Below are 13,301 nucleotides of genomic sequence, written 5' to 3' on the forward strand. Positions count from 1 at the left end.
AAGGACAAATATAAAAATTATACGTGAATTTTAATGCAATATGTAATTTGATACATAAATATTGATTTAGTTCAAATGTATACATAAAATTAATTTTGATTCAATAATACGCATTTAAAGAAATAAATACATTAATTTAATTTTATAATGGATAAATATAATTATATAAACATAAAATGAAGCAATGTCAATAATTACGTTAAATAATTTACGAGAATTGGAGCAAATTAAGATTTCATGTCTAGAATTATCCCAAATTAAAATTCATCTTTAAAATTATACATTAAACTAGAGGTAATGTATAATTTTGAGATTTATCCGATAAGAGACTAAATTATATTAAATTAAAACATAAAAACTATATTTTTAAATTAAGCAAAACAGTAGGATGAAAATCATAATTTGACCTTAAAATAGTTGCCACGAGCACGCCACGGCCCTCCGGTAATCACGGGTCTGAAGGCTGCGCGCGTGTCAAACACCTTCCTTTTTCTTTTTTCACCGAAAAACCTAAAAGAAAAAACGAGAGAAGAAGAAGAAAACTTTGAACTTCCGCTTCGCCGATTCCACACTTTTACTCTCAACCTCAAATCCCTCACTCAAACATAAAAGACTCAAATCGAATCTATTTATTTTAAAAGCATACCTTTTTTTCTTTGAATTATTATTATTAATTTGTTTTCTCAGATATTTGATTGAAATGGAGTTGTTAGATGGAAACTTAGAGCTCAAAGAGATTCAAAAGCTTCAAGGTCATACCGATAGGGTTTGGAGCCTCGCCTGGAATCCCGCCACTGCCGCTGCCGATGTTCCCAAGGTTTTCGCTTCTTGTAGCGGCGATAAGACCGTTCGAATCTGGGAAGAGAGCCCCTCTACTCGCTCCTGGGACTGCAAGGTTTACTCTATTTTTCTCGTTTTTGTTTTTGCTGAAAAAGAATGCAAAGAAAAAGTAAAAAATGATTTAAAGTTAGGTCACTGCAACTTATAAATTTTGAATCTTTGTTGCCTTTTATATTTGAAGTTAACATAAATAGAAAAAAATAATTGATGAAGTCATTTGAAGTTTACTGTAAGTCTTTTTTTTTTCAATGTGGAAAAATCTCTATCTTTTTAATTAAAAAAAAGTGTCGAAATATTAGCTCAAGTGATGTTAGAGTGCACTCTTTTGCAGGCTGTTTTGGAAGAAACACACACTAGAACCGTCCGATCCTGTGCTTGGTCACCATCTGGGAGATTGTTGGCCACTGCTAGCTTTGATGCAACCACCGCCATATGGGAAAATGTTGGGGGTGACTTTGAATGTGTTTCTACTTTGGAGGTATATTTTTATTCTTTTATTGCTTTCTTTTCATTTCTTAAGATTTTCAGTCTGTTTTAAGCAAAATTATAGTTACATTGAACTTATGAGTTAATGGAAATGGTTTACCATGTAGAAGTCGATTGAGCATAAACAATGTAGTGCTTCTTGCATTCAGAGAGATATCAAATATGCCATTTATTATTATTTAGTTTATTTTTCTTTAATATCTGGTTCATATGGTAAAACATTGGAATCATTTATTTATTTGTTTTCTGCGTTTTATAGGGTCATGAAAATGAAGTGAAAAGTGTGTCTTGGAATGCATCAGGTTCTCTTCTTGCAACATGTGGGCGAGATAAAACTGTTTGGATTTGGGAAGTGATGCCAGGGAATGAATTTGAGTGTATTCAAGTTTTGCAAGGTCATACTCAAGATGTTAAAATGGTTGAGTGGCATCCGACTATGGATATTTTGTTTTCCTGTAGTTACGATAACACTGTGAAGGTACTGTTTCGGCTAAACTGAGCTCTATGTCTTATCAAGAGAATAGAAATCCTTGTTCTTTTGCTAATTCCATTGTACAACAACAAGATTGAGAAATGTAATGAAGTCGTAATACTTTTGCTTTTCCTTGTAGGTATGGTGGTCAGATGATGCTGATGGTGATTGGAGCTGTGTACAAACTTTAGGTGAATCTAGCAAGTACTATGCCTAAAACTCTTCTATCTTTGCCGTTTCAGCTCATTTTCTTGTTTATTATATTGCCTGACTTGTACTTGTTCTTTATATCATCCTATGAAGTATTGTGATGATGTCTTTTAAATTTTATAGACCTTGAAGATTTCTTTCGAATTCTTTATGAAATTGTCAGACTATTAAGAACTCCTTATTTCAATATCTTGTGGTCAGTGGTCATTCTTCCACCGTCTGGTCGCTTGCTTTTAATGCTAAGGGAGACAAATTGGTGACTTGTAGGTATGATAACAAATTTTTCCTTATAGCCTGCAGTAACTGGAATTTTAGTATTCGCTGATGGCATCACAGAAAAATTACATTCAAACACACATGCATGCTCACAAAGTTGCAGAAGAAGGGCTGAAAATTAGGGCTGATTTTGCAGTGATGATCTTACCATGAAGATATGGGAAGCAGACATCATAAGGATGCAGTCTGGTGATGGTTATGCACCCTGGTGAGAAATATGCTGCGCCTTCTTTTTTTCTATGTTGAATTTTTCCAATTGCTAGCTCTTGGTCGTCATATCAAATCTATCTCTAGGCTCATTTGTATATATCAGGACATAGATGTTTGGCTAATGTCCTTGAATCTCGTTTCTCCATTTGTTTATGATGTGTAGAACTTCCTCTGGCTATTTGCAATAGTTGCTTGCACAATGGAAAATCAGTTGAAGATAATTTCATGGCCTGTGCTCTTCCATGGAAAGCTATTAATGCACATTTTAATGTCAAGAGACTCATTTTTGCTGTTTGAAACTTAAGAACATCAAGTCTTGGCTTGGTATTACTGCTCTCCCAGCAAAGAAATAGCAGCCAAATTATTGTCACTAACATGCATGATCTCTGTGAACTGAACAATGCCTAAAATATTTAGTTGATCAAAAGTAACTTATTCAGCATTTGTATATGGTATTTTGTTTCTTTTATTCTTGTTTAAGACCCTGCAATGCATAAAATAATGCGATCCACTTCAATTGTCCAGGAATCATCTGTGCACACTCTCAGGTTATCATGATCGAACCATCTTTTCAGTTCACTGGTCAAGGTATTAACTTTGGTTTATTGTAATAGCTATTTTCTCCTTGGCTTTTCTAGCATGTATCCTTTTATTTTCTCGGTCTAAAGGGTTGAAAGTTCTAATTACAACTAAACTGCTTCTATGTTATTTTTGTTGGGATACGCTAGTGCTTACCTATTTGTTCTTTTTCTCATAAAAAAGAAGAAATTAGATGATACCTGGTATATATAAAGAAAGATCTGAAGGGCAGATTAACTTGATTTGCATGATCAGTATCATTTTCTGATGGCTGAAAATGTTCTTCTAAAGCTTAAATGTCCAAGTGACCTGGCTATAGTCATGATCTCGAGGAAATGGCTCTTGTGCTGTTTATTAACTCATCAGCATGCTTATACTTTTAGCTTTCTGTCTTCAAGAATTTAGTAGCAACTTTGTGAGAGAACCTGTGTCAGATGGAATCTAATAGCACTCTGTTTGAAAATTATTTAAGTGATATAACTACTATTTGACCGAAGTAGTGAAGTGTGTTCCATTAAAAAAATGTATGTTACTATTGTAATTGTTCAGTCTGATTTTTGATAAAATGAGGTTGATTTTGTTGCCTATCTGGTTCTACTTTATAAGTGTTAGTTAATGTCAGAAAACAAGTAGCTCCAGCCCTCTACTTTTGATATTTTTTACAATATGAATCTCTTTTTTTTTTTCTTTCAAGTTTTTATCTAAAACTGATTGTGTGGCTTATCATGTTACAGAGAGGGAATTATTGCCAGTGGAGCTGCTGATGATGCTGTAAGGTTGTTTGTAGAGAGTAAAGATGGTTCGGTATGTAATTCTTTCTGGGGTGAAATGCATAACCCTCCTTAACCATCTAACCCATTAGTCAACGACCATTTCTCCTTTTAGACCCTGCAGCCATGTCACTTTAAAAGTTGGCCAATTATTATTTCATTTCTTGCATATAAGATTATCCACATCCTTCCCTGCCAATGTCATCAGTAAGTACATTAAAAGTCTTAAAGATTCCTATGATCTTGTATTCAAGTTGGGTGCTCCGCCTATAACCAATTGGTTTTAGGTTGAATGCTTAACTTGGTGTCGAAATCCAAGTTTTGTTATGTTAATTGCTTGTGGTCCTATGTTCAAGTTTAATCTCTCCACCTATCGCCATTGGATGCTTAACGCAGTATCAGAGTCCAAATTTCGTTATATTGTTACCCTCTGAGGTTGTTCATCCTCATAGATTATACATCTATATGAGCTTATATTGTTAAGTCCTGGTGTTTTTTTGTGGATTTCTTGTTGTGTTAAATATATATTGTGTTAAATATATATTATCTTAAGCAAATTCTTATGCTGTTTAGGTTTTGAAAGTAGCAAATATTAATCAATTTTTGTGGTTTTACAATAGATGAATGGATCTTCATATCAATTGCTATTGAAGAAGGAGAAGGCCCATGACATGGATGTAAATTCAGTACAATGGTGCCCTGGGGTAAGATTCCCTTTCTTGGAATTTAATGAGGATTATTATATGTGCTTGCATTCACATGCAGTACATAAAAGCAGAAATGAATACAAATAGTTTCTTTATGCGTAGTAAAGGCTAGTGGTTGGCTAAGTTATTGGTTTCTTTCTGTCTTTATTCGGAACCGATAAGATTGATTTGCTAGTCTTTGCTTTAACCGTTGACAATACCCCTTAAAAAGGATTCATAATAAATGTAGAAATTGTGGTTTCATGTCCATATCATTAGCTTTATACTATGTTTGGTAGGAATGAAAAGATGATAGAAGAGAAAAGTGAAAACTATTTTCTTTCGGTAAATGCGCTTGGAAGGTCTCTTTATTATAATAATTGGATCAATTTAGTCCTTGTACTATAAAAAAAAAAAATTCAAATGAGGTCAAATTTCAACAGAGTTAAAATATTTACGGTAAAAAAATGTCATTTGTTGTTTAACAGAGTTATATTTTGAAAGCTTCTTATGATTCTGCAAATAAAATATTTTGTTCGGTGTTGAACTGTAAATGGAAAATAATAATTTTCATGTCATTTTTTTAACAGTAATTGTTTACTATGTTCCATTTTACCTTATTCGATTCTTTTTAGTAGTATGAGGCCTAAATTGGTCCATTTAATAGTAGAGGGATTAAATTGTCCTTATATTCTACATTTAGTCCTTCTAAATCTAGTTCCAATCAATTGGACCATGCATGAATTACTGCATCTCTCTTTATTTATTTTCTCGAGATTATTCCTTTGACTTTAGCTAACATATTCGGCTTCCGGTGTTGTCGAAAATAACAGGAGAAACGGCTACTTGCTTCAGCAAGTGATGATGGAACCATAAAGATATGGGAGTTGGGAACTTTGCCTTGATCAAAACTTTGACTTTAGCTAACCGTGGGGATTTTACCTTTTCTATGGTTTCAGAAATTTGTTTTAAGTTGGGTTGTGGCTTTGAGAAATCATGAATTAAAATATTATATAGAAAACTTAGTTGAAATAATTGTCAAGCAGAAGCTGCTGTGTATAATTTTTAAGATCAAAAATGAAATTCTTGATGAGCTTTGATCCTTACTCTGTTGGTTCCTGTAATTCTCTAAAATGTATATATATAAGCTGAGTAAAATTCGATTCGATTTGAAAAATTCAATAAAATTTTTAAATTTTGAATTAAATAGTTCGAGTTATTTGACTTAATCAAGTTATTTGGATAAACTCGAATAAAAATTAAGTTTTTCGGTTTAACTCAAATATAAATTATACAATTCGAGTTATCTAAACATTTGAATAAGAAAATGTAAAATTATGTTATTTTGATAAATGTTTATTTTTTTAAAGTTAAAAGTTAAAATTAAATCACATTGTTTTGATAAATGTGTACTTATTAAGTTAAAAAGTAAAATTATTATATTGTTTATGTAGTTAAATAATTTATACTTCATTTATTAGTTAAATAATCGGTTCATGTAAACACAACATTGAGTATAAATAATACGATTTGTTAATTCGACTCAGCTCCAAATTTTTTTACTCAATTCGATCCGATTCGAAAAAAATTTAAATTGAATTCGGTTGCTAAAATATGATTTGTCAACTTGACTAATTTGAAATTTTTTTACTCGATTCGACTTGATTCTATCGAATACTCACCTCGACTCATTAAGGCTCAACTTTAAAAAATTACAAAATTAACACTAAATTATTCGAAAGTTTTTATTTAAGTTATTGGAGTTCTATTTGAACTGTTTGAACTAATCAAAAGTTTTATTTCCCTTTTTCTTTTACCGTTTAATTTTTTTTAATGATAGAACTTTGCGAAGAATATACGAATAAGAATTTAAACAATTTTTTCTTTAATCTTCAATATTGATTGTCGAATTTAAAATATATAATTTTATTCATAAATGAGTATTGATATATAGTACAGTGAATTGTTAGTGGAAGAACAATTTAGTAATTTAAATAAAATATATAACTTTTCAAGGTAATGCAAAATTAAAATATTGAAGTGAAAATAGTTGTATGAAATATAAGTAATACATGGCGAAAAACCATATAATTAAAACCTTTAGATAAAGAAATGAAAAGATATATTGATGATAACTATTCAACACCTGTTTTCTATTCTAACCCTACCAGAACCTGTTCTTCTTCCTTCTTCAACCAAAGCTTCACGAGCTAACATAATCCCATTAGGCACCAAACAATCATCAAACGCAGAACAATCAATCCAATCCTTCAAAAGTTCTTCTTGACCCCATATATCCGGTATCCAAACCTTACTTTTTCCCATTTCAATCCTATGCTTCTTCAATCTCTCTCGTCCATTATCTTCTTCCATTAACTTTTCAAACCCCCTCACCTTTCCTTCTTTAGCAACTTCATCAACTCTGGCCGAACACCGACCCTTTAACGAGCTTTCCTCGTCATGCTGCTGAGTTTCATTAGCTTGTTCTAAAAACTGGGATGGATTTTGATGATGGGTGGTGGTCATTTTTGTTGGTTCTATATTCATGTTGATTAAAAAAAAAAAAAGGACAAATGAAAAACTTCTTTTTTTTGCTTCAATGGTTGAGCCCTTACAAGATTGAAGATTATATTGAGGATGGAGAGATTTCAAAAGGGTTTATTAAGTGCGGGAGAAGGAATTACAAAAGAAGGTGATGACGAAAGATTCAAAAAGAATATATGGTTTAGAAAACGTTTGGGGTTGGTTTGGTTTGTATGGTAAGTGAGAAAAGTAAGTGTTTTGTATATGTGTGTGTGTGTGGCATTTTGTGGTTTTTAATTGGAAGTTTTGATAAAATTAATACCCAAAACAAAAAATAAAGAGTTTTTTTTCTTTATTCAAAGAAAACAAATAAATTTGTGGAGTGTATCTTATTTCGGTTGATATGGATATTGTTACTAATGCAGAAGGACGTGAGTTCGAGTGCGCTGAAGCATATTATCCTCTTATTTATGGGTTGAGAGGGGCTATGAGTAATCCTAAATATTGTGTCAGAATAAAAAAACAAATATGATCATCATAAACTATGATTTCATTTGAGTAAATCTTTTGTAAAGATTATAAGGTTGATGTGATGTTTCTTTTTGGATTGAAATAGTAACCTTTTAGGTGGAAGCATAGGTGGAGTAATGATAAATTTTTAAGTGTATATTACATCAATAGTAAGCTAAAACGACCACTCAACTATTTCGTTTTGTCTTTTTTTTATCACTCAACTATTTTGAGTTTTTGGGTGTTTCTATTTTTACTTTTGCCAGCTGGTGATTAAAAAAGATAAAATTAAATAGTTGAGTGACTGTTTTATAATTTTTTATAGTTTTTTATAATTGAATGACCAAAAAAGAAATTTACTAATAGTTAAATGGTCATTTTGTAACTTTTAATAATTAGATGACCTCTATTATAGTTTACCTTTTCTTTAATAAACCAATAGACTTGTGTTTAGATCTTTAGTTGACCCTAGTTTTAGATTCCATCTTATGACAACTCTTAGTCTCTATCTAAAAACTTTGCCTATAAAAAAAATCTATAAAATTATAAATTAATATAATTATAAAATTAAATTTTGACTCTCTAAAATTTTATAATTCAATTTCTTCTTAAAAATTTCTATTTTCATTACATCAATATATCACTCAATAACTAACTATAATTAATAAATCATAGTATTTTCAACTACTCTTATTGACATAAACCAAACTTTCAACTTGCATTATTGAAAGGTTTAAAATTTAATTGTTGGTAAAAGGAATAAAGAGTAATTATTTCTTCTTTTTTTTTATTTCCTCCTTAAAAAATATAACCCAAGCCAAGAAAAATATATACATCAAACCTAAGTAAATTAGCAAAATCAAAAGCCTAAGCTCCATAAGAAGTTAGTTAGTGCATAGTATGCAAGTAATAAGTCATTATCAAATCGAAAAATGGTACTTGCTATAGGTTAGAGGCAATGATCGTTAAAGAGTTTAGAAACACAATTTTCTAACCAAATACAAGAAATATTGGCTTCCACCCTACATGCACTTTCATGCAATAAGCACCCTAAGGATGCAAAAAGACCCTAATATATAGGGCTTGGTATAGTAATAACCTCGAGGTATGTCCACAAGAACCACATCACTTTGATAAAATATTCTCCTAAGTTATCATCACTTATTCCTTCACTAGCATAAGCATCAAAGAGTGTCTCGAAGCATAAACTCCAACACCTCATAGATTTTCCTTTGTCTTGTAAGCTTAAAACCCTTACCAGTTGAAAACTAGCTCTTAACCTATTCTCCTCTCAATGACATAAGCATTTGGCATTCGCTGTAAGAACTAAGCGAAAAGCCTTAGGTCTTACCATTGAGAGCAACCATACCGATATCTAAACCAACCCTATCAACAAAGAGAACAACCCTTTGAGCAGTGAAACCAACTGACTTAACATCATAGGAAATCCTCATGAAACTAAAAACTTTAGGTCCAACATTACTATTGTTAATGTCGTCGGAACTAGCCATATTTCTCCTATGATGCTGAAACCCCTAACGTGCTATAGGATCTAGCTCGAACATTCCCAACTTGTCCACACACATCAACTTAGCTCACTAACCGCTCAGCGCTACATCTACTTCCATTGGAGTTAGCCACCTCCCACTCTTACTTATTGTTATAACCCTTAAAGCTCATTATTCCTTAACACCTTACGTATATTACCATTATTCTATATACTCCCTATTCATACTCTTAATTTCACAAAATTACCAAAAATTTTCCTTCAAGCTAAAAATTAATTGTGACATCAACTAGGCCTTAGGTTACTTTATAACAAGTTTCGAACCCAAAAGAGATGTATTGTTATACTAGCCTTAGAAAATATAACCTAGACTCAGGAAAATATACCTTAAAGCTAAGTAAATCGGCAAAACACAAAGCCCAAGCTCTATAAGGTAAGTCAACTGACGTGTAGTATGCAAGTAAAAAGTTACTGTCAAATCAACAAATAGTACCTCCCATAAGTCATAAGGCAAGATCAACAAAAGGCCTACACGTGTACTCTCATGCAATCAACATCGCGAGGATGCAAAAAGGCCCCGTTATAATCACCTGCTTCTTTATTGACTTAAGTATTGAAGAGCATCTCAAAGTGCAATCTTTGACGCCCTCATAAATTTTCCTTTATCTTGTAGGCAGGAAGCCCTTATTGACCCAAAACCAGCCCTCACCCTAAACTCCTCTCAATGAGGTAAAAAAAAAAAGTCATGGGGAAATATTTAGTATACTGTCAGTGAAGTTTTTAGACTTTACAAGTAGAGTTAAGGGGTTGACAAATTTCCTATAGGGGTATAGCAAAATATTAAAAAATAAATATTTTAAAAAGGGTTAGTATTTGGTACACTGATAGTGTACCTTTTTTTATTCCACAAGCAACCCTAAACAAATTGTCATTTGACTTTTTTTTTTAAATATTTTACTATACCTTTATAAGACACTTGTTAACACTCTGATCCTACTTGTGAAGTCTAAAAAATATTTTCCCTTTTAAAAAAAGAGAGACACATGGCAAGTTTTTAAGACTGTTTGCGGAATAAAAAAGCAAATACTAACTCATATTTTATTTTAGGGTTAGTATATGATATAGTGGTAGTAATTTTTTTTATTCCACAAACAACCTTAAAAAATTAAGGGTCTTGTTTTAAAAATATTTATTTTTAAAATATTTTACTATTCCTTTATAGGAAATTTAGAAACCCTTAACTTTACTTATGGAGTTTAAAAGTTCGCTAATAGTGTACTAAATATTTTTCTTTATTGTATATTATTAATAATATTTATTTACTGCTTCGTTATTTTTAGGTAAATTAATTTTGAAAATTTTGAAGAAAATAAACACGTTACCAATAAATTACATTTTAGAGTAATTTACTTCTATAAATTCAATACATATTTTTATATTCCTTCAATCGAGATGACAATCCTTTTTATCTCATAAGTTTTGATAGTCAAATTTCTTTAAAAAAGTTTATTTATAAAATTATTGTTGAATTTCAAATCGATGCATTTAATTTTTATTATTAAATATTAGAAATTTTCAAATTTCTTATAAAAATCCTTGATTTTTGGGATATGGCACTAGCCAATCTTGTTGTTGGTTTTGATTTGATTAAATAAAATAAAATTTATAAATAAATAAATTTTAAAAATTAGTACTATTATTATTTTCATTTAATGAGATTTAGACTTTTTCTAAAGATCCTTTTTTCCTTGGTGTTACCTTCTCATCTTCTTTTGTCCTCACTTTCATTTCTCTTAAAAGAAAAAAATCTCAAGTTTAATATATATATATATATATATATATATATATATTTTTAGTGTACATGTAATTTCATTACAGATTCTGATCATATTTATTTTTTGTGACATAATATCTAAGAACTACCCATAACCTCTCACCAACTCATAGATATGAGGATAATACAGTTTAACGCATTCGAATACACATCCTCCTACATTGAAAAAAATACCGACACCAATCAAGTTAAGATTCAATCGATTATATAAATAAGTATTTTATGACACAAAATACAAAATACAAAATTGACAATACACTAATTAATTTTGTAGAATAAGACCTTTTACACTTTGGGATATTATGGAGTTTTCTTCAAAATTTAGCACACACTTATTTTTCGAGATTTATCAATAATTTTAATTTTTTATAATATTTTATTTAAATTATATATATATGAGAACAATTTTAACATCTTTGGTAGAAGATATTTTTGCCCTTAATTTTAATATTAAACAAATTAATCCTTTTAAAAAATCAAAATAATTTAATTATTGTGAATTTAAAAATGAGTGGTTAAAGAATATTAATCTTTTGCAATTTTTACTAATAACTTTTATATAAAAAATATTTCTTTGTCGTAGTTAAAATTGTATAATTAAATATTTGATTTGTTAGATAATTGGGTTTATATCCTATATAATATTGATGTATAAATTTATATATTAGTGAATCAAATAAACATTTTTGGGTAAAACATAATACCAATTTATTAATAATAAATATATTTATATTTAAAAACTTAATATATTGTGTTGTGATTCGACCGCTCCTATGATACTTAGAGAAATGTTAGTCGATTGTCTCGCAGGATATAACAACAAAAATGATCGTGGCAGTAGTACTTTTGCAGTGATCAACGAACAGATCTTGCCTTCTTCTATCACCAAAACGTTTGAAAATTTGGAGAGTGAAAAATTAGTTGTGTCTCTATTAAGAATTCTACAATATGGATTTGATTTTGCAACCCCTCCTATGTGCAAGTGATAGCATTAGTTTAGTCATTCAATAACTATTAAATTGGTTTACATATAATACAAGTTCCACATTTAATTCCCAATCAATGTGGGACTAATGTTTTTCATTTTCCTCAACATAACTTACAAGCAGCTTACTTTGAGTATCAATTTTATAATTCAACTCTTCACCTTTACTAATTAAAAATATGCCTCAAAGTTTCCAAAAATACATTTTTTCCAGCACATTTACCATAGGATATCATACAAACACTGGTTAGTAAAACTTATGTATAATATTAAAATAATAATTATAATTATTAAAAATATTTAAAAAATAAAATTATAAGTATAATCACAAATGATATCTGAATAACTATAATCAAAATCAAATCATTATAATATAAAACAAACTAACAACCAAAATATATTCCGACTTAAACTAAAATAAATTTTGATAAAATCCACCATTCAATTTCAAATTTTCGAACTCAAAACCACAACCATTGTTTTATCAAATACCAATTAAATTAAAATACAAAAAAATTAAAATTGTTTTTACATATTTTTGAACCCTAAAATTAGAGAGAAAAGGCAAGAAGTGATTTTCTTTCGTCACATAAAAGTGGTAGGGCTTGTTCTCCATGTGGCTATGTCTCTTAATTTTGGACCTAGTCTTGTCTTATCAAATAAAATTATTCAGATTTAATGACCTATATAATCACTTTCAAAGCAATAATATTTCAATAAATTTTAAAATTTAAATATGTTAAATTATAATTTTAATTAAAATTAACTAATATGAATAATACTACTATAAGAAGATATAAATTTAAGTGCGTCAAACGTATTATCTTAAATTAGAAAAAATTAGGAGTAAAACTAATTATTGTATCAAAAGAAAAAATATAATCGAAATTATTTAAAAAAAAAAACTCATGTGGGTTAAGTTAGGCCAGAATAATGATTTGATGGTTGAAACTTGTTCTTGGAAAAATTTAGGGAACAAAAACCACCATTGCAAATGTTGTGGCCTGTGACAATCACATTTCATTATAAGTTGGCCCTTTCCCTGTGACTAAGATGGGCCAACTCCCCCCTTTTTCTACTTATTTTCAATTGTGGTTGGCTTTATTAATATCATTTAAAAAATAAGATAAACTGTATCATTAATTACTAAATTATAGATAATTTTTATTTTGATAATTGAACTATTTGAAAATTTTTATTTAATTTATTGGGTTGGTAAGTTTCTTTTTAAGTTTCGCTAGTGAGCTCGAAGCGACAATTCGATAATTGGTACCGTAGATCAGTACCTATTGATGAGTAGAAAAGTATACCTTAGGGTCAAGTTGATCTGATGATCAATATTGGATACCAGAGAAAAAGATTGTTTAAATTCTGATTCACAGATTTCTGATGTTCAAAGTTATTTCATGAAAA

The 13,301-nt window shown here is 29.9% G+C and overlaps 2 protein-coding genes across 2 annotated transcripts; one reads left to right on the forward strand and one right to left on the reverse strand.

Moving 5' to 3' along the window:
- Positions 1 to 410: 410 nt before the first annotated feature.
- Positions 411 to 5,736, forward strand: LOC108461029 (protein CIA1). Its single transcript, XM_017760776.2, has 10 exons — positions 411 to 895; positions 1,172 to 1,318; positions 1,586 to 1,804; positions 1,938 to 2,002; positions 2,210 to 2,275; positions 2,421 to 2,492; positions 3,020 to 3,082; positions 3,808 to 3,877; positions 4,464 to 4,547; positions 5,363 to 5,736. Exons 1-10 carry the CDS (start codon positions 701 to 703, stop codon positions 5,432 to 5,434), a joined length of 1,053 nt encoding a protein of 350 aa, XP_017616265.1. The 5' UTR covers positions 411 to 700; the 3' UTR covers positions 5,435 to 5,736.
- An 801-nt stretch (positions 5,737 to 6,537) lies between these two features.
- Positions 6,538 to 7,403, reverse strand: LOC108466753 (protein BIC1-like). Its single transcript, XM_017767122.2, has one exon. It carries the CDS (start codon positions 7,074 to 7,076, stop codon positions 6,669 to 6,671), a length of 408 nt encoding a protein of 135 aa, XP_017622611.1. The 5' UTR covers positions 7,077 to 7,403; the 3' UTR covers positions 6,538 to 6,668.
- Between the last annotated feature and the right edge of the window lie 5,898 nt (positions 7,404 to 13,301).

This window comes from Gossypium arboreum, chromosome 2, assembly GCF_025698485.1.
Source record: "Gossypium arboreum isolate Shixiya-1 chromosome 2, ASM2569848v2, whole genome shotgun sequence".
In the NCBI taxonomy this organism is placed as follows: Eukaryota; Viridiplantae; Streptophyta; class Magnoliopsida; order Malvales; family Malvaceae; genus Gossypium; species Gossypium arboreum.